This window comes from Protopterus annectens, chromosome 1.part2 (assembly GCF_019279795.1).
Source record: "Protopterus annectens isolate FY-2018-M chromosome 1.part2, PAN1.0, whole genome shotgun sequence".
Taxonomy (NCBI): Eukaryota; Metazoa; Chordata; order Ceratodontiformes; family Protopteridae; genus Protopterus; species Protopterus annectens.
In genome coordinates, this window is record NC_056727.1 from 865604433 (window position 1) to 865630958 (window position 26526).

Genomic DNA, 26526 nt, shown 5'->3' on the forward strand with positions numbered 1-26526 from the left:
CCATACCACTCAACTGTACAGATTTTCGCAGAATGTCCAGATTTTTACCTTATATTTTTGGTGTGTTCCTCCTAAAATCTGTACTTTTCTGGCAAATACATGAGGATTGAAGTAATTAAATAATGACAAACATTTGAATCCTTCAGAAAATTCATATTAATGCAAAACCTATTATTCTATTAACTATCTAATTTGTAAGAGCAATATTTAAAATCTGTCCCTATTTGTCCCCCCATCATTTTAGGCTCTGTCCAGGATTTTTTGCTCTAGGAGGTTGAGAGGTATGCTTCTATCACATGTGATCACACTCACTCCCACTGGTTGCACTTTGGTAGTTGTTAATATGGGTTGTATTCACACTCACTCCCACTGTTTGCATTTTAGTACTTATTAATATGGCTTGTATTCTGCACCCTTCTTCTTGTAGCACTATATGATTCCCTGCCTTCCTTGTATTGACCTGGAATTTGTTTTCCACACTTAATATTACTTAAACACATGCCTTTCTCTCACTATAAAGACTTATGATGCTCGACTAACTTTGTTCTTGTTTTTTTCATACTGTGTGTGTGTGTATGACTCAGGTCTACTAGAGTGTACCATAGTTTTAGGTCGTCAGACCTTACTTCATTGACAACTCCTTAACAAAATGACACTCCAGTGAAGACCATATTTATCTATGTGTGGCAAAAACAACTTGATAGTAGGAGAAAATCTCTGGCCACACATGGACACGTAAAATACTGGAGAGTGATTTTGTAAGAAATGTGGACCCCCTCCACCCCTTTGCATGGCAGGCTTAATTCACAAACGAGTATTAATTTATAACTAGAAATCATAAAGACTCACAGAAGAAGTATTTTCTCTTTAGTGTGGTTTTGCAGTCTTGGTGTTATTAAGAATAAGAAGGAGGATGTGTGTATTGGGGGGGCTTCAGCACTGGAACTTGGGATGGATTTCCAACATGCAAGATGCAGGTTTTTAGTTGTATAATATACTTTAATGTTTCATTTAGAATAATTTCAATGAAATAACTGAAAGCAATAGACTGCTGAGAAGAGACTTTGCTAATGTGTTACTTTATTAACTTTTGATTAAAGACGTGACTCCAATAAGTTATACTTCTCTAAACTCAAGGTTACCCAGTAATAATGACTTCCAGACAAGTATAAAGTTTCCAAATTCAAAAAGTATTCAGAAGAAAAAAAATCACACAGAAAAAGCTGTTTTGCAGGTGTGAAGTCCCTTCCCTACACCTCCATACCACTAGAACTGATATGCACCAACTCCATATATCGATTTCTGAAAGGAAGATGTTATGGGAATCATTATAAATAATTTGTTCTATATAGCCCATAAACAGGTTGGCATATATGGGAGCAAAAGATACCCCCAATAGCCGTACCTTGGGTTTGCCAATAACATTCTCCTTTGAAATAGAAGACATTCTTAATCAGGACATGTTCAGCCAAGCATATAAGCAACATATTAAATCCTGGAGAGTAAAGTTCTATCCTATATAACCAGTATTCGAAGGCTTGTAAACCCGCCCAATGTGGAATACTGGTATAGAGGGACTTTACATCCAAAGTACACATAGGTTCATAGATTCATAGGTGGGTACTAGGCTATCTGCCTGAAGGCATTTATAAGCCTAGCCAGAATGTGTTGGATTTAGCCGTCCCCTTAGATTAGTTCCCTGTCCCTCTGTCCAGCAGAACCACTGAAGTGATCCCCGAGGTAAACTTTCTGTTTCCCATCCACTCGTCAAGGTTTCTTTTGAAGAGTGTTAGTGAGGAGCTCTGCCTAATGTAGATTGGGATCTTGTTCCAAAGCATGGGAAGTTTCTGGGATAGGAATCTATCCATCCAGCACGTCATATTTATTGTTGTGGTAAGGTTTAGATCCCTAGAGTATGTGGCTCGAGAGGATAAGGTTTTCTTTAGGTGGAGCATGTCCATCAATTCTGGGTTGGACATGGCCTTGTATGTCAGGCAGAGATCACCTCTGAGTAGGCGGTATGCAACCGAGTACAACTGGAGTTTCTTCAGTTGAGCTGCATAAGGCATCTGTTTGAGGCCACTGATCCTCTTGGTGAGGTACTCCTGTGGTCTTTCCAGCTGTTGCAGGTGTCTTGTAAGGCACATCCCAAATGGGGCATTGCACTCTAATATGGGTCTGATGAGTGATGAGTAGAGGGGCACAATGACCTCTTTTGATCTGGATGCAAACCCTTTTGTGATTAGGTGGGCCACATAGAAGGATTTTCTAACCACTTTGGCAATTTGATTATCAAAGGTAAGATTACTATCTACTTGGGTCCCCAGATCCATTATTATGTCTTCCCTATTTATGGGACTGCCACCTATGTTGTAGTTTGTGAGTAATTTGTTTTTTTTCCAAAGGGGATGACTATGCACTTTTTGGCATTTAGCTTGAGGCCATGATTTTGACACCAGGTATCCGTCTCAGTGAGACCCTTTTGGAGGATGTCTGTGTCAGCTGGAGAGTCAATTATAGCCCCTATTTTACAGTCATCTGCGAACCTGGTCAGCCATAGTCATCCTGTGCTTGCCTGTACCTCTGAGAGGTATATGCCGAATAGGAGGGGTGCCAGGACCGAGCCATAGGGAACACCACTTGTAACCGGTTTAGAGATAAACCTAGCTCCTGCAACTGTCCCCATGTGGGTTCTGTCAGTGAGCCAGTTGGCAACCCATCTTGTGACATAGGGGTTTATGTTCAGGCTTGTGAGCTTGTCTATAAAACCAGAATGGGGAATGGTGTCAAAGGCCTTAGCGAGGTATAGGTAGGCTGTATGTACCACCTTTCCCTCGTCTATAGCCTTGGTAACTGTCTCAAAGAAATCCACCAGGTTTAGGAGGCATGATCTGCCCTTAACTAAGCCAAACTGGGTAGGGTCCAGTGTTTGGAGGTTCCCAATGTCTCTGTTAATGAGTTCCATGATGATGCACTGGATAGCCTTGCAGACCAAGCTAGTCAGGCTTATAGGGTGATAGTTCCCAGGGTCTGTTGTGGCTCCACCTTTGTGGAGCGAGATAACCGTTGCTGTGCACCACTGTATGGGTATATAGCCTGTGGAGAGGCTGAGGTTGAACAGTGTGTTTAGGTGAGGGGGTTAGTTCGTCTTTGAGCTCGTGTAGGATGCAGCCAGGGACACTGTCCGGTCCCATTGATGCTGAGTTTTTGGCTTTGGAGAGGGCTGTTTTAACCTGAGTGTCTGTGATTTCAGGGACTCTACATTCTTCTGGTATGGTTATGGGTCCTTTTGGGGGTGAGATGGGGGTGAAGTTTGCGCTGAACCTGTCTGCCAGGATGTTGGTGATATCAGTTGGTTCAGTATATTTTGTGCCATTCTGAACCAACTCTGAGCAGATCTGAGCATTGCCACTTAGATTCTTGACATAGCTAAAGAATGCCTTGTGGTTATCTTTGGAGTCCTTGGCAATTTTTCTTTCAAAGCTCGCCTTGGATGATTTTATGAGGGATCATAGTTTCTTGCTGATACTGATCAGGGATGTCTTCCCTTCTTGGGATTTTACTCTTTTCTGTACTAGTTTCCTCCTTCTATTGTATAGCTTGTTTATGGCAGGAGTCCAGCAGACTGGTTTCCTTTTCTTGGAGGAGTGAGTCTTGGTTTTGCTTGGGATGGCACGATCCATGCATTCTTGTAGCTGCCCATAGAATGCATTAGTAAAGGATTTTGCAGCTTGGACAGTGTTATCCTTCAGCATGGGGGCTTTGAAACTTTCCACCTCGGTCTTAAGTAACGTGAAGTTTGCTTTTGAAAAGTTTTTCATGGTGGCTTTCTTGTCTGGGGGAGGGGGTGGAATATGGATATCTAAAGTGATTTGTTTATGGTCAGATCTAACCAGCGAGGGGTTGACCTCTGGTATGGAACACTGGTCGCCCATGTTGGTGATGACCAGGTCCAATATTTTGTCACCTCTGGTGGGAGTGTTAATCAGATGAACCAGGGCGTTTGAGTTTATAAATTCTAGGAAAAGTTGGGCAAGGGAGTTAGTACTTGAGTAGTTCTCCCAGTTAATGTTTGGGTAATTGAAATCACCCAATATTAGGGTGTTTGGTAGGATCTTTATGTTTCCCAGTGTTTCCAGAAACATGGAATTGGGGTCCTGGGACATGGTGGGTGATCTATAGCAAGCTACAATTTGAATTGTAGTTTTGCTCATTGTTAGTTGCACGTGGATGATCTCTGATGCATCGTGATGTGCCACTAACCTGGAGGTGTGGGTTTCCTTGATGAATATGTATACGCCCCTGCCTTTTGTATTTCGGTCCGGGTTCTGTGGTCGAAATGTATGGTATGAGTTGTAACCTGGTAGTGCTGGTGTGCTCTCTGGAGCCTTAAACCAGCTTTCTGTTACTGCACATATATCGATTTTCTCCATACTGAGGAGTGCCTCGAGTGTGTACATTTTGAGGTTTAGACTTCTGGCATTGAGTACCATTACCCTCAGTTTTTTGTTACTTGTGCTATTTACGGCGGTGGATTTGTCTTTTCAAACTTGCCTAAAAAAGTCACTATGGGGGTGGCAAGTGCCTTGGCAAGTATTCGAAAGTCTAAGGGTGACAGCTGCAAGCCATCTCTAGTGAAGCAGCGTGGCTTGTCGAGCATTTCATCCCATGCAGACAGACACTGGATCCCCTTTGAATGACACCAGAAACTTAGCCAATTGTTGAAATCGAGAATTTTTTTCTTTATACCATGGTATCATTCTTGGTGAGGGCAGGATGCTGCTCATGGTCAGGGTCATACCGGCCTGGGCTACATGATCAGAGAGCTCTTCCCTGTCTCTTTTCATGAGTCCAGGGAGGTATGGCTCAGGTCATTCACACCAACATGGACAATGACAGAGTCATATTTGTGCTTGTTCTGGAGTGACCTGAGTGCTTGTATTATGTGGTGGATCCTGGCACCCGACAGGCAGCTAACAGTAACCTTCTCCTTATTCAGCCTAGTGAGTGGGACGTCAGTGTGCCTGACTGTAGAGTCACCTATTACTAGTATGTTGGGTATGTTATTTTGTCTTAAGGGCTGTGATCACATGGCACACTGGTTTTGTGAAGTATGTGTTTCATGGTTTGTGTTGGGGGGGGGTGGAGGTTGCGTGGATGTTTGCTTTTGAGGTCTCTGTTGGTTTAGCAGATTTTATTTAGAGCCTCTGAGTATGTTTTCGTGTATTTATGTGTGTTTTTTGCCGGTGCTGGCTTAATGGGTCTATGTAAGACTGGTGGTGTTATGCAAGTATTTCCCTTCTCCTCTTGACTGTCTGATCCAGTCTTAGGTTGAGAGAGCTTAGCCTCTAGTTTGGCTGTATAACTGTATCTCTCACATGTATTAGTGTTTGGTGGTAGGAGTAGGGGGTTGTCTGTGTACATGAGGCAGTTGTAACATTGCCTCAAAATGCCCAGATTCACCAGTTGGACTGGAGAGTACACCTGAAACTGCCCTTTGGACATGCCTGGATAGGTACAGTGAACTGTTTTACTGGATGGCTGGTACGGTTGAATAGAGAGCCTTGTCTTTCTGTACAGTACAGGAAGGTCTAGTGCTAGGGTTTATAAGTGCTTGCTATAAGTTTTGAGCAAATGCCGGGATGAGAAATGAAAGGCTTGAATGCTTAAGTTGAAAGTTTGTCTAGTTCCAAGGGAAAAATTGAAGAGAAGAGTTTGCGGAGCCGGGAATATTTTTACCCTAGCTAACTGATGCTGCCTGGCGTGCAAAAACGGGCAAACGTGGTATTTATAGCAGGGAAACGAAAGAGATAGAAATTAGCCCAAAATGGCCAATAAACTACTAATTTCTGGGCTGAAACCACTTCTCCAGGGACAGATAGGCTGCTCAAAGCTCCCCTCTCTCACAGGTGAACAGAGAAACTTCCTTCCACCCAAGTAAGGTATGGGCAAACACAGAGATTTGTAACACAGCCCTGAATTCATCACTAACCTGAAAACTGGACTATACTAGCTTAGAAAGGCAGGAAACAAGTATATATATATATATATATATATATATATATATATATATATATACATATATATATATATTTTTTTTTTCAGAAAATAAAGCAGATACACTAAAAAAAAACAGTTTAAAAGCACAGAAAAAGGATAATTATTGTTATATATCACAGATCAGAGTTGTAGTCAATGCCCCCAGTAATAATGTAGGAAGAAACACAAATACAGTAAAAGCAGATGAATAAAGTGCATTTATATATATATATATATATATATATATATATATATATATATATATATATATATATATATATATAGAGAGAGAGAGAGAGAGAGATATCTAAAACAATAGAACATAAACAAACTGATTTAAACAAGTTACCCAATTAACCAGAAAAAAGCTCAAAACTGAGCCCTGTTCCAGCAGTCTTCAATCAGACAAATTCTAACTGCACACCCCTGCTTACTAGGATGCAGGGGAACCTTCTCCAAACAAAGATGGCCTAGATCAGTGCCTCGAGTTATACAAACAAAGCTAGATTCAGCAGGCCTGATTCTGGTCTATGCTACAGCAACAAGGTGCACCAATCTCAGAAAGAAACAGTTCAAATAAGCAGTCACTATAAGCCTGTGACCAGAAATTCCCAGCTCAGAAGGGCAGAATCCAGCCTCTCCTCCCACAAGAGTGCAGACCACAAACCTTCTTAATGTAGAATAACTGGCCTGAAGCCCAAGTGCTTAAGCCAGAACTAATACACTTTTAGAATAGCAGACACTGGGCCTTCAATCAGCAATTCCCAGCTTAGAAGGATGTAAGCTACCTGTCCTGCCACAAAAGTGCAGACCACAAACCTTCTTAATGTAAAACAGCCTGTATGAAGCCCAAGTGCTTAAACCAAAAGACTTAGAATAACAGTCACAATTCAATCAGGCTACAACCAAGCAGTAATAATTGCAGCAGAATAAATAAAATTGAGTACTTTTAAGAAAAGCAAACTAGAGTAGGAGGAAACACATCTACAGCAAAGCAAATGAATAAAGTGCAAACATTTTTTTTAAGTGCAACAAGAGAGGAAGGAAGAACCTAAGTGGACTGGCCTTCTCAAATCTTCTCTCTGTATGAACACTAGACTCAGAATATGATCTCACTGTACTCAATTAAGTGAGCAAATGAGATGGACCCAGGAGGTGTGTTCTAATACAGACTTACAGGAGGGGTGGGCAATTCCAGAGCTACCAACTGCAGAGAGAGAGAGACACACAGCACACTGTTCAGAAACACACAATTAGGAAACAGAAAAAAATTAAAATACAGTACTTTTAAAACTGCAAGTTTGTACTTAACAAAATACTACAATTCACTACTGCAAGTTTCACTTAGCTTCAGCTTGTAATGCAGATGTTTGTAGCCAAGCAAGTCTCTCAGGAGTTGAGGGTCTAATTGTGATTCAGACGCTATCTGCAGAAATTCTGTTGTATCCTTAATTCTGGCCCTAACATATGGCAGCAAAGGTTGTAAATACTCAGTTAGAAACACTGATAAGGGTTCCTTGAGAGATCCAGTTCCCAAAACAATGGTTCTACCAGGAGGCTGATTCAAGTCTTTATGAATTTGGGGCAAAAGAAATAAATATCGTTTGCCAGGCTCCTTTACCATAAGGTGTTGTCTAACTGATTCACTAATGATACCATTTTCCACTGCTTTCTCTAAAAATGAATCTATCTTTTGTTTAAAATTAGGGGTGGGGTCAACTGGCATGTTCATGTAATGCTGCGAGTTAGCAAGTTGTCTGTTTCCCTCAGCCCAGTAATAACTGGAATCCATGACCACCACCGTCCCACCCTTATCCGCTGGTAGAATGGTAATATCAGTGTTTTCTTGAAGCCCCTTAAGTGCTTGTTGTTCACCTTGAGATAAATTATGTCCCAACACCTGAGAGGAGCATAGCTTAAAATGTAAATACTTCAGTACAGCCTGTTGAAAAATGGCCACAGATTTGTTCATGGCGGGAATAAAACTAGATTTGTGAAAACGGAACTCAGTAGGTCTTTGAGAAATCTCCTGTGTACCAAAAAATAATTTGAGATTTAATTTCCTACAAAATGCTGTTATATCAATAACAAAAACATTTTCATCAACAAAAAAAAAAAAACAGGTATATAGTTTAAACCTTTATTCAATAGTTGTTCCTGTTGAGTAGACAAGGTGTACTTAGAAATGTTATGCACATTGTTACATTCAATGTTCACTTCACCATTGATTGTAGCAAATTTTCTATCATGTCTACCCTTGTGCTTGCATCCCCCTATGTGTGTCCTAGCCCTAAAGGGTGATCTTGACCCCATCCCTTTTTTGAATCTGGAGAATCACTAAGATATATGCTATCTGTCTCTCGAGAATCACTAAGATATATGCTATCTGTCTCAGTAGCCGAGGACTCATCCCCCAAAGTACTAAATCCCTGTCCAGATTTTTTAAGAATGGAACGAGGCCTCTTTTTCCTGGTGTTTGTTCCATATCTGTTCCCTTCAGAAAATCTGACACTCTTCTGTGACTGAAAGGGCCTTCCCCTGTCATAGTCTTCCATATCCCTAGTAAATTTGCACAATTTTTTCATTTTATTTCATTGTAAAAGGTTAAAAGTACCCTTGAGAGTTTGCTCAAGTTGTTAACATAGTGTGGCTGTCCCTCAAAGGATTTCACCTCCTCACATAATCGCTTCACCTCATTGATAGTCTCCTCAATAATCCTTTCATAATAAGATGTCAATATATTTACAAAGGCCATAGATGCCTTCTGCTGTGCCACATTCCATTCTCTGACAAGAATGTCATCTAATTTGCCCACCAATGGTTGAACTTAAACTGTCAACCCTCTTGGTGTAATATTTTTACTGTGATACGCCTTAAACAATTTCAAGTGCCAAATGTTTACTCATAATGTTTTCATATTTTTACCTAGTTGATTAAACAGCAAGTTGCAGCCATCAACTGGATCCACCTGGCCATCCTCTGTTGTACCATCACCTTTCAATTTCAAGCCAAATACTTTTATATCATCCAGATTAGCACAAAGGTCCTGCAGTATGTTATAAAGATCCATGACAATAAGCCCCCAACTCGCATAAGAATCCACAGTGGGTTAGCATAAAAAATGGAAATGGGACAGTAATCACAAAACTTCCAGGATTCAGCCACACGCATCAACCCTTCAAGCAAAATCCCAGGGCTCACACTAATAGCTGATAATGAAAATTTTGCTCAAATCCAGAAAGGCTCTTAGTCAGATGACACCCCATAAGCCCCAGAAGAATTATTAATATATAACAAAGAATGAGACACTGAAAGGATAATTTCAATAATCAGAAAAACATTCCCCATATGTAATACAAATCCAAAAAAGAAAATTCCAAATGTACTCTAATTAACTAAAGTTAAACATTTCACCCCATTCTTATAGCCCTTGGCCCTTTGTGATTCATGCCCAAATATCAGTCATATGTGTGATATGCTATATTTATAATCTAATCCAAGTTCAAAGAGGCCAATAGTGTATCACATAAACAGTTGTCAGAATAAGACTGTGCCTAATAAATTGAATATATACCTAAAATTCAGTTTATATTCATAAGGGCATAACTTCACAACCCATAGTGTGTCATAAGTACAGTTATCAAAACCAAACCACACCAGAAATATTACATAGGCACCCTAGAGAACTACTAGCCCAATGTTTTAGAATTTCCTAGCCATTTGAAAATGATTAGATGCATAGCAAACATCCAAGCTTGTGTATAAGCTTGATGTCATTCACCAAAACCAAAAATCTTAAAATGTTTTATATACTTCAATATAATTCACTTATAGTGTTTTAACTGCAAACATATGGATTCATATGTTAAGGAGCATATAATACCATGATGAAAATTATTACCGCTAATACCTCCTTAGTTCACAGATACCATCCAAAAGTATCTATCCTTTTGAATATCATGCCATATACAATGCACTCAAATATTTCAGAAGTATAAAATGATTTTTCAGTGGTTAACCCAATATCTTATTATATGCTGCTTAATATCATCCTAGTGAACTAATAATCATGGAATAATGTTGTAATGACACACATGAATGTTTTACAATAGTAAGGGCTATGGACCATCCTCTTCAACCACAAGCCTGAATAAAGGCTTGAAACATTAGCACATTTTAAAAGAATAATCATATATATAAAGTTGCCCTCATAAACTTGGATTTTGCAAGACCCCTTAATATTCCAATATAATCCCTCAAATTCTCAGTTGTAATAGTAAAAGATGTATGTCAGTAAACCCCAACATATTTAAAGAACATTATTACCTCCACATCCCCATAGACCAATTACAAATTTCTGCAATTGCAAAATATGTACAATATAAAGTGAAATGTATACTTCCAATCAGTTCCAAATGTGAGATAAGCATAGAGTCTCTCTCCTGCTGTTTCACAAGCTTCTCACCACTCGTGGCCCACATGTATGTCCATATATGTCCATACTGCTTACAAAACAGGCAAATGTCTTTCACAAATCTATTTTATGAGCATTTATCAAAAAAGTAAACCTGAAATACTTCACAAAAATGCCAAGAACCAAGTCCCGGTCTTCTATATTTTGCATGCTTTCTGCTTCACCATTTGCTCCCTCACAGCCTGCATATATGTCCAACTCAAAAGATAGTTGTCCATATATCCACTATAATATCCTAAACACAAAGGATATGCCAAAAAATGAGTCAGAAAACATTCAAAAAACAAATCCCGGTTCTTTCATGTTTCGATATGACCTTCTCTGTTCACCCAGTAGAACGCCAATGCCATATAAGCTCACTCAAGACTGGCGGTTATCCTTTCATCCAAAATCCACCTCAGCAGAAAAAATTGGATGTAAATCAGCCTCGTTGTACCATCCAAATCTTATAATCACTTCATAGAACCCCAGGCCCAAAAAATCAATGTTAGCAAATATAACCAAACCAACGGCTCTTTATGCTGCCAAATGATATGGTAAAAAATCACATACATCTAATAGCTATTAAATCAGTTGGATCTGTTGAAAAACAAACCACTTAATACACTGAACCAAACGATGGGCACTCCAAAACCTCAATCATTCACCAGTAAGAATACGGGCCAAATTTTTGATATGCATTTTTATGCCAATTGTGGGTCAGATTGGGTGGAGTATATGGCTAGTTGTACCTGTTCTGCTTTCTATGTGGGGCAGACCTCCAGGTCATTATGATATCATATGTTGGAGCATTTCAGTGACATACCTAATAATAAAAAAAATGCACTTTATAGACACTGCCAGCTTTATAATTCTGCAAACTTTATATTTATCAACTTCTTTCAGCTGTTCCCGTTAGTGGTTGCTACAGCGGATCATATGTTTCCATTTCTTCCTGTCCTCTGCATCTTGTTGTGTCACATCAACCACCTGCATGTCCTCTCTCACCACATCCATAAACCTTATCTTAGGCCTTCCTCTTTTCCTGTTACCTGGTAGCTTCATCCTTAGCATATTTTTCCCAATATACTCAGCATCCCTCCTCAGCACATGTCCAAACCAATGTAATCTTGCCTCTCTGGCTTTGTCTCCAAACCTTCCAACCTGGGCTTACCCTCTAATATACTTATTCCTAATCCTGTCCATCCTCGTCACACCCAGTGCAAATCTTAACATCTTTAACTCTGCCACATCCAGCTCTAACTCCTGCCTTTTAGTCAATGCCACTGTCTCCAACCCATATAACATAGCTGGTCTCACTACCCTCTTGTAGACCTTCCTTTCATTCTTACTGGTACTCGTCTGTCACAAATCACTCCTCACACTCTGCTCTACCCACTCCATCCTGCCTGTACTCTCTTCTTCACCTCTCTTCCACACTCACCGTTACTCTGAACTGTTGATCCCAAGTATTTAAACTCATCCACCTTTGCCACCTCTATTCCTTGCATCCTCACCATTCCTCTATCCTCCCTCTCATTCACACACATATATTCTGTCTTAGTCCTGCTGACCTTCATTCCTCTTCTCTCTAGAGCATATCTCCATCTCTCCAGGGTCTCCTCCACCTGTTTCCTACTCTCACTACAGATCACAATGTCATCTGCAAGCATCATAGTCCACGGGGACTCCTGTCTGACCTAGTCTGTCAACCTGTCCATCACCATTGCAAATAAGAAAGGGCTAAGAGCTGATCCTTGACATAACCCAACCTCCACCTTAAACGCATCCATCACTCCCAATGCAGACCTCACTGCTGTCATACTACCCTCGTACATATCCTGTACCACTCTTACATACTTCTCTGACACTCCCGACTTCCTCAAAAATACCACAACTCCTCTCTAGGCACCCTATCATATGCTTTCTCTAAGTCTACAAAAACACAATGCAACTCCTGACCTTCTCTGTACTTTTCCATCAACACTCTCAGAGCAAACATCGCATCTGGAGTGCTCTTTCCTAGCATGAAACCGTACTGCTGATCACTAATCATCACGTCCCTTTTTAACCTAGCTTCCACTACTCTTTCCCATAACTTCATGCTGTGACTGATCAGTTTAATCCCTCTGTAGCTACCACAGCTCTGCACATCACCCTTATTCTTAAAAATCAGTACCAAAACACTTTTTCTCCATTCCTCAGGCATCCTCTCACTTTCCAAGATTTCATTAAACAATCTGGTTAAAAACTCCACTGCCATTTCACCTAAACACCTCAATGCTTCCACAGGTATGTCATCTGGACCAACAGCCTTTCTGTTCTTCACCATCTTCATAGCTATCCTTACTTCCTCCTTGCTAATCCATTGCACTTCATGATTCATTATCCACACATCATCCAACCTTCTCTCCCTCTTATTCTCTTCATTCATCAGCCCCTCAAAGTACTCTTTCATCTGCTCAGCACACTCTCCTCACTTGTGAGTATGTCTCCCTCATTATCCTTTATCACCCTTACCTGCTGCACATCTTTACTAGCTCGGTCCCTCTGTCTAGCCAATCGGTACAGGTCCTTTTCTCCCTCCTTAGTGTCCAACCTTTTATACAACTCTTCATATGACGTATCCTTAGCCTTCGCCACCTCTCTCTTTGCCATGCAACTCATCTCCTTATACTCCTGTCTACTTATTTCATCTCTCTGACAATCCCACTTCTTCTTTGCCAACCTCTTTCTCTGAATAATCTCCTGTACTTCCTCATTTCACCACTATGTCTCCTTGTCGCCCTTCCTCTGTCCAGATGTCATACCAAGCACCTTTCTAGCCATCTCCCTTACTAGCTCTGCTGTAGTTACCCAGCTATTTGGTAACTCTTCACTGCCACCCAGTGCCTGTCTTAACTCATCCCTGAAATCCACCTCACAATTACCTTTTTTCAATTTCCACCATTTGATCCTTATTGATAAAGTTATGGGAAATAAACAATTCAAAACAGGGTGGCACTCGATTTTGAATTACAAGGAAAAAATGGATTATAAAATTGTGTGTGTGTGTGTGGGGGGGGGGGGCTCTTTGCACCAGGTCTCAATGATAAAATGTAATGTAAAATTAAAATAATATATTAAATATTTTATTCTATTTGGTTATGTGGGGAAGTGTTGTCACAGGAAATGTGTTTGTATTGAGAGTATTTAAAGCATTTGGTTCATTTTATTTGCTATCACTGATGAAGGCTAGATGCCAAAACTGGTCTGAATTTGAATTGTAATGGAATAAATTGTGGTTAACTATTTGCATCCTTGTGGTGCTGGCCTTTTTACTAATCTTCATATGTGGCTGTTTGGCCATTTGCATCAGCCGTACTAGCTGCTGTGTGGGAGTGACTTTAATTACCCCACTTTTAACCGGGAGTCCTATACGACACCAAACGTACAGACACAGAGATTCTTGGATTTTGTAAAAACAAACTCCCTGGACCAGATTTTCAATGCATCAATTAGGGGTGCAAGCATACTGGATCTGTTCCTCACTAATATGGGAGAGTGCTGCACACCCCTATTGTAATGTCTACCCTGGTAAGATCAGACCACAAAATGGTCTCCTTTGAAGTAAAAATAAAACTAGGACCCCCTACTAAACCTGGAATATTCAGGAACTACTCTAAGGCCAACTTCCTGCTATTAAGTGATAACCTGGCAAAATTGCAAGCCCCCATAAACCCTGAGAACACTACTGCCTATGCAGAACTGTTCAGAGAATCTCTGTATATGCATGTTAATGGCTACACAGAGACAGCTGTACCAACCAGGAAGATGTACAAAACTAATTGAAAAAAAACAAAAAAAAAAACAAGCCACCCTGGTGGAATCACTAAATCAATAGGCTGTAAAACAGAAGGAAGAAAATTATGGCAAAATTAGGAAGAGAAGCACCCAGTAGGATAAAAGCACTCTGATCAAACTAAACAAACAACTCAGAGGGCAAATAAAATCTACCAAAGCCAAACTTGAAGTAAATTTGTCCTCCCAGGCCAAGGACATCTACAAGGCATTCTTTAGTTATATCTGCAACCTCAAAGGCCATACAAAATTGTGTGCAGAGCTCATTGTAAATGAAAACCAGAAGATATAGCAAACCTACTGGCTGATATTTATCCCTCTCTCATCCTCAACCTCTCATCAGGAAATAACATCAAATATAACTCCACCTGCTATCACTAGGCAACAGGTCCTTAATATGTAAATTAAAATAAAATGCACCAAGTTAGCACACAAACATGCGTTTATTCAATCCAAAAATAGAAAAAATAAAAATAGCGCTTTCACAACTACACTAGTTGCTTCATCAGACACAGTAGTTTAACATAGTAAAGTTTATATAGAAGATGCAATAAAGTCAGCTGACAATCCAACAGTCACATGTTCCAATGCTTATAAATGTGTAACATTAAATATGTAAATGGAAATATGTATAAAAACATAAATAAATATGCATTAATATACTAATAAATGATTAAAACATCACTATAAATATATATAAAAGACTTAGTTAAAATACTTAAAGAAATATAATAATATAATAATTCTAGTGCTTCAATGGTCTGGCTTTTAAAAAAGGTTTTAAGGAACTATTTCCATTCAAGCCAGGATATTTCTCAGCATTCAATTTAAGAATCCATTTTTGTTCTATGCTTTCTGTAGTATTTTATAAGTCACCTCCCCGTATATTTGAGAGGACATGTTGAATAACAAAAAACTTGAAAGTATGAGACGAATCAGTTTTTCTAACATGATTTGCCAGTGCACTTGTCTCCTTACAATTATTTATATCTCTAACATGCTCAAGGATCCTGTCTTTCAGGACCCTATTAGTTTTTCCTACATAATATGCAAAACATTTTTGACAGAAACAAAAACACAACATTAGCAGTCCTACAATCAGCATAGCTATAACGGGTTATAGTAAATTTACATAGAGGATGAAAAAATGTCTTGTTGCTATAAATATATTTATATGCAGTAGAACGTCTGCATGGAAAAGTACCAACACGTGTATAAAAATCAAATCTATTAGGTTCTGTTCTATAACATAAATGTTGTTTTAAAGACTTGTTATTCCTGAAAGAAAATAACGGAGTTTCACTGATTATATTAGTCAACTCTGGTACTTCTTGAAGTAAATGCCAATTTCTCTTTATAATCTTCGTATATTCATTAACATTGCTAAAGTATTGAAAAACTGCTCGAAAATGATTAGTGTCTGAAGTATGAGTATTTCTGTCTTCTCTATCTGTCATAGTTATAAAATAAGGTCTGCATCTGCTATTTCTTAATTTCCATGATTCAGTGATAGTCTTGTCTATCTCTCCTGTCGCATAGGCCCTATCTAAAAACTCTAACTTCAAATTTGCAAGGGTTGCTTTGGCATCATCGTTCTTATTATGTAGGCGTAGAACTCTAAATACCTGTCCTTTCAGTGTATTTCTAGGAATATGCCTAGGATGCATACTTGTTTTGTGTAATAATGCATTCTTCCTAGTAGGTTTTTGGTAAATGCTACTAATAATTTCATTACAATCAGATTTTCTGACTTTAACATCAAGAAAGTCAATTTCTAAGTCTGAGCTATTAAAAGTAAATCTTAAAAACTCAGTAGTACTATGCAAATAATCTATAAAATTCTTAAGTTCATTGTCATTTCTGTTCCATAACATAAAAACATCATCAACAAAATGGACGTACACAACACTTGTGCAAAAAAGGGGTTACTATCAGTAAATATAGAAAGTTGTTCCCAGCACACCAATGCCAAGTTGGCATAGCTATTTGCACATGCAATGCCCATAGCTACACCAACCTTTTTGCAAATAAAATTCATTTTCAAATACACAGACATTATTTTCTAAAATAATCTCCAAAAGACTACATATTAATTGAATTTTCTTATTGTCACAACATCTATTCACTGTTAAAAATTCTCTAACTTTGTCTATTTCCCATAAATTAGGTATACAAGTAAACAATGTTTCTATGCCATGGTAACAAAATTGAAGTTATCTCCCTGTCCCAGAGTCATTATTCTATTATGCAGACGTTCTAAAAACATCTTGGATGGATGAGGGCAAAATGGTTCACACTGCCTACCTTGACCTGGCCAAGGCATTTGACACAATACTTCACTCAGGCATTGCTTAAAAACTCAAGAGATTAGGTACAAACCTATATGTCACCTGGTGGATAGCCAACTGGCTCAGAGACAGGACTCAGGAAGTTAGACTTGAGGAGTCTATCCTTAGAAAGAGGCCAGACTTAAGTGGAGTCCCTCAAGCATCAGAGCTTGGACAGCTCCTTTTTGGCATTTATTCTCGGATGTCAAGGCCAATGTCAATGGTCTCTGGGTGACTAAATTTGCAGATGATTGCAAATTAGGAGGTGTCATTGAATCCCACATGGACATAAATGAACTATGAACCTATAAACCCAAAAATAATGTCCAAAATCACAAAGTAAAATTCCTGAAAGTTATTGTATATCTAGATGGTCATCTAAAACAACACAGACTATGCTTTAAAACTTTTCTGCACAGATTCCCTTTCTTTTGATTCTTTAGCTGGCTGTGTAAGACAATTTGCACACCTCTCACATATTGCAAGAAAATTTTTTTAAATTATATTTGGTCATTCAGAGACAGTAACATAATAATTACTTGAAACATGGGATTGCTATTTTTAGTTAAGGAGCCAGAATACTATAACACTGTTTCAAGACCCTGACACATATTCTTACCTGATATGGTCCTTAGCATCTTTACTGGCTAATGGCACAAAGCAAAACATCTCATAGTTTGATCTGCAGTAGAGACCAGTGATGCAGCTAGAAAATGTATTTTGTTCTAGAGCCACTGTTATAAAATGTACCAGTGAAGATGTTTTTTTTTTTTTGGATCAAGAAACATTTAATGCTAATTGTCACCAAAGGAGATATTGCCAGCCCAGCTAGCTGGAATTTTGTAAATAATTATATGTCATTTGTGGATATTAATATGACTTATATAGAAGTGTAACCAAAGGAGATACTGCCAGCCCAGCTATCTGGAATTTTGGAAATGGTTATGTGTCATTTGTGAAGTCAATGTGCTTCATGTAATATGCTTGTGTTACAAATGTATTAGAACTGTATGCCATATAAGATAGTTTGTACAAACGTGTGCTGAAGAAATATTTTGTAAAGTACTGAGCTTATAGGTGTGACCACAGTGTACCTTGCTGGATTACAACAGAAATGTATATACACAATTGGAACTGTTTAGGTGTATATATTTTAACAATGAAAACTGAAACGCTGGAGGTTAATTTCAGAAAAACAGCTGAAAATTTAAATTACTTTATGACCACGTAATAAATGGATGTTATATTTCAGTTTTTGTGCAGTAACAGACACAATGTCTAGAACTAGAAGTTTTTGTATTGTCTTGGAAGCGCTTTATTTTTTTTTTATGACTTCCAGGATCTGCCTTAGATCTAAGAAAAGCCCTTGTTTATGTATTTTTACAGGTAGATGCTAAATGCTACCAGCTGGCATCAGTGGTTGTTTTGAGCCTGGGAACTAAAGTCACATGACAAGAAATGATGTCATTCTGCAAATACCCCAGAAGTAATATTTGGAATATTAATCTGAGAAGTCTTTGAGAGAGAGATAGAGCATTTTGTATTTTGTCTTTGACTTGACAAGTAGACCCATTCACCACATCTGTCTTGCTTGCTCTGAAGTAAGTTATTAGGGTACAGTATAATTCTTTTAGATATAGTTAAGAATATAGCAAAGCTTAACTTATATATTTTTCTTTCTTTATTTGACACTGTCCTGCAAGTTGTTTTAAATATTTCCTATGATTTTGACCTGTGATATCACTGTACATATATATTTAGTATTGTCTTGTTCTTTTATTTTTTATTATTAAATATATTTAGACCTTTTATTGTAGCTATTTGTGACACATATTTAAGTTCTGAGAGTACTTACATATTTATTTGGTGACACTGTGCAGGCCACTCCTAATAGGCTTGCTCTTGGTCAAACTACCATTTGTATTGATAGTAACATTACACAGTAACATTGGACACCCTTTGTTCAGGGCCTTAAAGTAGCTGATAAAGAATTGGTTGGTAGCAGTAATAACTACCTTATTGTCTGGGCAGAAGGGGGCATAGCTTAGGAAAACTGTGCCAGCCTTTCCCTGGAATATGTGTGTGTGTGTGTGTGTGTGTGTGTGTGTGTGTGTGTATAAATCAAACCTCAAAGTGTGTGTGTGTGTGTGTGTGTGTGTGTGTGTGTGTGTGTGTGTGTGTGTGTGTGTGTGTGTGTGTGTGTGTGTCAGCTACATGGGCAGAGAAACAAAGCACTGGTTGGACAGAAAGGGTGCTGGAGGTCATGGTTGGTGATTCAGCTGAGATCTCAACCCTATAGTTGTGCCAGTGGGGAGTCTTATTGGGGATCTGGGGAAAGAGGGAGAAACCAGCCGTGGACTGACTATGGTCTCTGTCTGCTCTTAAGGGAAATTGCACTTGATGCAGTGGGCTGCATCTGGAAATACTGTGTGTGTACTTGTCATCCTCCTAGTATACATCCTCCAGTGGTGCCAGTGGTGAAAATTGAGGCTCCTTGATTACTGTTTCAAGTGATAGGGCATCACACTAATTCCTTACTTGTAAGGGATTGTGCAGGAAGTATGCAGGCAGATTGAATGGAGGAAAGTGAAAAATGAAATGTGAACCAAGGTAATGTGAATAAATAACTAGAGAGGGAAAGGTAATAGTATGATATCAAGCAGCAGGTTAAAGACTTTTTCCCCTACCAGGGACTGATATCATACTATAGGAAAAGAGAAAGGGAAAGGGAAGTGCTAATTCAAAGACCAGTGCTGGCAGAGCTTTAGTTGAGTCTAAAACTGATGCTGCTGTTAAAAAATGAATAATTAGTAGGGTATAAAAAATAGGGATTTATAACTATAAGAATCAGTTAGATGAGGTTTGAATCTATTGGGAAGAGAGACTGGAAAAGCAATTTACACAAAAACAATGGGAGGAGATCTGCATGCTCCAATGTATGCAATAACATCCACAAGATTTAAGAATTTTGCTTTAAAATAGCTAACTGTATGTATACCCCAAGCAGACTTCAGATAATTTTTCTTCAGGGAGATACTAAATGCTGGAGGTGTGATGGAAATTAAAAAGGGAACTGGGAACAAGACTTTTAGGAGTGTAACTAGTTGGCAAATTTTAACAATTCCCTATAGAATGCTCTATCAGACATGTTGGGGGAACAAATTGCTAACTAAGTAAGCTAAATACAGAAATGATTCTTTTGAGCTGTGACACAGGATCTGAATTGCTTATACATAGTAAGGCCTTACTAAGAGGAATGCTACTGACTGCCAAAACAGCAATTACTAGAAAATGAGAATCAGTCTAAAGCTATTGTAACCGAAGTACTGAATATAAACGAACTAGAGGTGCACTCTTTACAAAAAGGAAGGAGCAGATTTCATGCACTAATATGAATCCATGGGACAAATACATGCAGAATAAGGTTCAGAAGGAGGACTGACATTGTGGGACAGCAGGGGTAGAGTGATTTCTGTTAAGCTGGAGTGAATGATACTGATGTTAAAAGGAAAGAAAACACTTAATGCTGGGAGAAGGGATACCCTTGCCATCAGTGTAGCATCTATTATGAGTAAATGGAAGAGGGACTGGACCATAACCATGATGGTGCAGGCCTTCTACCAGCTTGAAGAAAGTTAATCTAATTGGAGCATTAGCTATTGCCTAGGTTTATAATGATGTTATAGATCTAAAGTGTGATACATTGATGTAGACAAAAAAATTATGTGGCCAAGATTGGACAATTGCCTTCACAAATTATAATAATGTGTATAATAAACACAAAACACAACGCACTGAACTAGATGGGCAAGCTAGGATGACTTATGAATGACAACCAATTAAAAAGTATAATGCAGTGTACATTTACATATGTGTACTTAGATAATGACTTCTAAAAGTAGCTCCCTGGAAGTGAAAAGGTCATATGAAGTCAAACTGTCTTTACTTTGAACAGTTCAGCAAGACAAAGAAGATGATATTTTTACATTGCATGAAATTATTTTAATTCAGAAAGATGCACATTTTCAGGGATAAATATTTCACTGAATTTGTTTGTAAATGAACTCCCATGGAGAGGTATTAAGAATGAAAATCACTAATGAATTTCTTTGCAGACTAAGTATAATTTTACTACATTATTTAAGAAAAACACCAACTCCAAATGTAGAGAGCTGGTACACTGTATAATTCAAGAGACAGGCTACAGAAACTTGCAAAACATCAAAGAAGAAAAAAAGTATTTCTACAGCTTTAATTGAAACATTGTGAAAATGGGAAACTGAAGGAAAACAAACAGTACTCCTAGTAACACAGCAGCTGTATAGTACCCTGTCGTCCAGCAAAATACCCAAATCACAAACCCAAGAGATAAAACAACAGTTTCTCTGCCACGCAAAACCCAGTAAAACATACAACTTAACAAAAGCTTCCAATAAAGAGGAATTCAAGCTAGAATTAAAATACATATGTTGTAGAACAGCAGATGAAACATATGAAGTTTTATTATAAAATTAGAATTATTACTCTAAAATCTGTGCTGTACTCTACCATCGGACATTTTGATTATTCAGTTTTTAAAGAAATACAACAAATACAAATATGGAATTTTAATGATTCTCATTAAATTGATTTAATTTATTCTCTCATAGAAACAGCATAGGAATCAGCCCAATAATACTGACTAATGTGGAGTCTGAAAGAACGATGTTGACACAAACCCATAATGCACTGCTTTTAAATTCAGAGTTGGACTCGGCATTCTACATGCAATAATAGCACAGCATAATTTGCCTGCATAAATATGAAAAAGTGTTAATACCTCTTTAGACTGTACCTATACAGAAGAAATAGTTAGTGGTACCCTTGCTCTCACTTAAAATTGTTCAATCTCTGTAGAAAAAAAATAGCAATTAAATTCATGAAAAGAAATGGCTGTGAAGAATAAAAGCTACCCCTACATATGCTGAACCTCTTGGAGTTAAGATCTTATTGCTATGACACCTGCATACAATGAACTTGGGGTTTCTTATTTCCATATCAAATTAAAATGCAACACAAAATAAAACCAGACACCTATATACTATCACTCTAGAGATAACATTTTACTGTCATACCAAGATATGGAATCACTCTGCAACAATAAGAAATATACTAAAATTTGACCAAATTTAGTGGTTTAGAATAATACAATCCAAACCATTTTCTTATCTAAGACTCCTTTCAGACTACTGGACCAACAATGGCATTAGTACAGTATATGACACTCAAATGGTCCATATTAGACTTAAATCTCTCTGATTTGTGATGATATATTAAGATATAAATAAATGGACTAGGCAATCTGGCAAATAGCAATTTTAAAAATAGGAGGGAATTTAAATGAAAATGTTGACCAGAATACTTAGACATAATTGAACAAATACTGTGTACATTTTTCAACTTATATAATATTAATACTGACACTTATACTACCATTACAATAATGTTAATTCAACTAAAAATACCAAAACTAAAATAGTGCATAATCCGCTCTTATTACTAAAATACCAGTGAAATATTGTGTTAATTTACTTATTTATGTGCATATATCATATTAGCACAAAACTAGACAAAATAATGAGAAAATCATTGCGTATAATTCCCTCTTTGGTATGTATCTCTGCAGACACATGCAACAGCTGGAGTGCCACAGAGATACATTACTATAAAGATACAAAGCCTAAGCAATATGAGCTAAATGGCCCGACACAAAGAACAATCACTATATTTGGATTCCTACAGAATGCTAACAGGTGAGCTGTGTCTGGCGTACAAGACATCCTCTGGCTCAGTACTGATGGATGTACTGCATATCAGCAAGTCAAATGGCATCAGAAATACTCTGTAAACCTCTTCTGCAACATCAACAGAACAGTTTGGTGGGACAAGTTTATCTTGCAGAGGATATGACTGCAACAGACTCCCCATTAAAATAAAACAAAGCTCATCCCTGCGCATATTGAAGCGCAACTTGGATCTAAGAATAGGAAACAGAAAAGTTACTCCAGGACTGCCCCCCTGTACTACTAATTGATAGGAACAGTTCCTAAATGCTTTATCCCATGCATGAATACCCTCAGAATATCTATAGTATGATCCCACTTATTCTCACTAGGGGTAATATATAATTATTGACTATGGGATGGGTAAGACCAATCCAACACCACACCAACTGGGATATATTAATTCAAGCACCCAAAGAGAAATTGGCAAGGCTTAAAATGGCCCACCATGAGCTAGTCCAGTAGTAAAACCTAAGAATGTATGGATCTGTAAAAACTCTAGTGGTTAGAAATAAACTTAGAACTCTATAGTTGTCTAAGTCTTCATTTAGGATTCCGTGAATAAAAGTTTATGTTTTACTACATCTCATCACTTTAAAATTCAGCAAAGAGTCAGCCAAATGAAATGAACCAGTTAAGACTTCATTTGACAGAACTTTTTTAAGTGCTTTTTCATCCCAAACAATGCTCATTGTATTAAAAAAACACATTTAATAGCAACTTTAACTGCTACAACAATCCATACTGACAAATATGAGTATATGAAAATATATATGCCACCACCTTATAGCATCCTACTCTCTTAAACTTCAAGTATTCAGCTTTCAGACACACAAAACAGAATCATGCATGAACACACACACACACACACACACACACACACACACACACACACACACACACACACACACACACACACACACACACACTACACTAAGTGCAATCTCGGAGTTGATATATTTTAGTAGCAGAGGGTGTGGGGTTGAGTTGAAGGGTAGGATGTTTCTGTATGTACTTGTGCTGGAATATAGTAAGTGTTGGTATCCTGTGTGTCTTCAGTATTTTGAATTTTCAATATTTTGAATTTGGTCTCAGGACTTTGGGCTTTCAGGATTATGTAGTGCTCCCATATGTATGTGTGTGTGTGCGTGTGTGTGTACGTGTGTGTGTGTGTGTGTGTGTGTGTGTGTGTGTGTGCGCATGTATATATATATATATATATATATATATATATATATATATTTATATATATATATATATATATATATATATATATATATATATATGTGTGTGTGTGTGTGTGTGTGTGTGTGTGTGTGTGTGTGTAAAATATGAAGTGCACACTCTCCTTCATCATGCATAAAAATGTTTATAAAACTCCCTGTTGACTTTGACAGCTGGTGCTGCAAGCTTGTAATATGAGAACTCAGACAATTTTTCTGCTTTTCACCTTGACAGATGACATTAATTTGTGTCAGAAGAATTTTATAACTGCATGTCATTTTCTCTTTTTCCTACCTTTTTAAAGTTCAGTAATCACATTTTGCCCCTTAACCTGTCTTTATGTGTATTTTTGGGAATGTTCGTGTGGGAGTGTGTGGAAGTGGTATTGGTGTGTATATGTGTTTATCTTCTATCATCCTACCTATAAATTCTTTGCATTGGTAACAAGCTTTAGTGTCAAATACTATGTAAACAACCAAAATAATACATTACAGCTCTTTCATATATAATTAGAGGAAAAAGGCTGAAAACAAAACAATTGCTGCATCCATTATTACAGTCAAACCAACAATAGCTTCCAAACTTCAAAGGCAAAAACATGCCCAAATTAAACATATTAATAACCATTTCACTGCATTAATACTTTTCAGTAGTATATTACCAGTATAAACTACACCACCAGAATATATCTGTCTGCCTGCTTTCCTTCACCCTTTGTATGACTATTGCCTAAAGCTGAAAAATGCATTTTACTTGCATCTGTGTGCATAAAGCAGTAGGTCAGATTATATGAAACTAGTTTTCTGCCTCTGACTATTTTCAAACCAAACATCAGTCTTTATGTTATGCATGCAATGCTTCCAGTTACCACTGGAGGCCTCATTACATAATACTGTTCTTTGCATGTTTGACTAACAGTGCCTTACGTAGTAACATCAAAAAAGTGCAGAGGCAGGTATTTATTCAATGTACTGATAGGTAGATCAGTGTTTCTGCTGCTGTATAAATCTTGTAGATTTTGTAAGTTACAGGCTTGTAGATTTCAATAATGGCAACCAGAATTAAATTGCAGATGAGTACTCCAGTCTTGCAAACTCCTAGAAACCATATCAACATATACATATAAATAAATCTGTATATGACAAATCTTCTGTTTCTTGGAAACAAAAATAAGTTAGGACAGTGCTGTGGTAGCTGGAACAACAAGACAACCAATTCTTAAAACATGAGAAAGCCCACATAATTCGACTGGGATGTTTACTGAGATAATCGTTCAGCCTACTAGAAACATGACATTCTGAGTATAACAAGCATATTTTCTGAAATCCTGATATTGGAAATACACGATTTGCCTTTGAATTGAAATGGAAAAGATAAAAATATGAAGAATCAGTAAAACGTGGACCCTTAATGCCATTGTGGCACTTACCTGTAGGTAGTGGTAAGTCCTTTCCTTTGTCTTGCCTTCTTGCAATAGCATAGGTTTCTCTTGACTCATTGCTGAGCCAGGATATGATTCCCTCGCCTGGCTAACAGTCATCGTGGACCAAGCACTTCTCTTGAGTGCCTGCCCATCCAGTGACATGGACATGCCTGCACAGGCTAAACACTTTCCCTCACTGCTACTCTTTAAACTTTTTAAAGTTAGGTCTCTGAAGGCACTTTCTGGCATATCAACACAGTATTGACTAGTGGGGTCTAAGATATGCCTACCAGATACCAAGTAACCACTGTCACTGTCTAAATTGTCATCAGAGCTCCACCACCCTGTAATCTTTGCCCTTTGTCTGGACTCTGATTTGCGCTCTTTACTCTTGCTCCTCTTGCTATGTCGTGAGTGATGGTGATGATGATAGCTGTCACCACTACGAAGGTCAATTTTAGTTCCATTATACTCTCTCTTAGAAGGAGCTTCTAAGGAGTGAGACTTGGCAAACAGTTTCTGAACAGAATGCACCAAGTGGCGAATTCTGCTTGGACTCTCACTTCTCTGCTCTGAAGTGCCAGTCCTCTGATACTGAAGTGTGTGGAAACCATCATGGTGTAGAGGAATCTGCTTCTCAAACTGGTCCAGCAGATTCGCAGGTAATCTATTAATCTTACTTGATGTTTGTGCTACTGCCATGCACTCTTCACAAGAATCGAACTGCTGACTGTGGTGCATCCTGGGAAAAGTACTGCTGTTAGCATTCAGTGGCTCAGGGATACTTATTGTTGCTGATTGACACTCAGATGGCATTGCCGTGCCTCGCGGGGTATAGTAACGGTGGTCCAAGGAGTAGGGCTCTGTGATGTCAGGCAGAAATGACTGATGAGGGTCCTGGCTATGGTGTAAATATTTTTGTGTTTGGTCACAGTCTTCAGGAACACAGTGACAAGGATATTGGCTGTGGCTTCCATGGTATCCCTTCATGACGTTACTGCTGTCCGCCACATGTTTTCATTTTTGGGGCAATCTTTGGCCCATTTGCCTGAAAGCAACAAGAAAAAGAGAAAGTTATTTAAAAAATACTATATATTTTTTCCATTTAATTTAATTGTCTCTGAAAACGTTTAGAATTACAGTACAACACAATGCAACCTTATAGTTTGATTCTATATTTATTGAGTAGTCTCATTTAAAATCAGGCCTTTTGCATGCAGCAGCACTTCCAATATTTCCAAATCAGTTCTTCTATTTGCATTAAATTACTAATGGATTCAGAAAAGCTTACCACAATGAGGAAGTCTTAGCTCCAGATGTTTACACATTGTGGTAAACCTGAATAATTCAGCTATAGCTTTCCTTATAACGCTCCACAACTGGCACCGGCTGCAGCAT

At 38.1% G+C, this 26526-nt stretch overlaps 1 protein-coding gene across 1 annotated transcript in view; it reads right to left on the reverse strand.

Annotated features, from left to right (window-relative positions):
• DLGAP3 (DLG associated protein 3) overlaps positions 1-26170 on the reverse strand; it is a 2055905-nt gene extending 2029735 nt beyond the window's left edge. Inside the window, exon 1 of the mRNA XM_044059263.1 lies at positions 25135-26170. Within this exon, the coding sequence (XP_043915198.1) occupies positions 25135-26118 (984 nt within the window). The 5' untranslated portion in view covers positions 26119-26170. The remainder of the gene's footprint in view (positions 1-25134) is intronic.
• Positions 26171-26526: the final 356 nt, after the last annotated feature.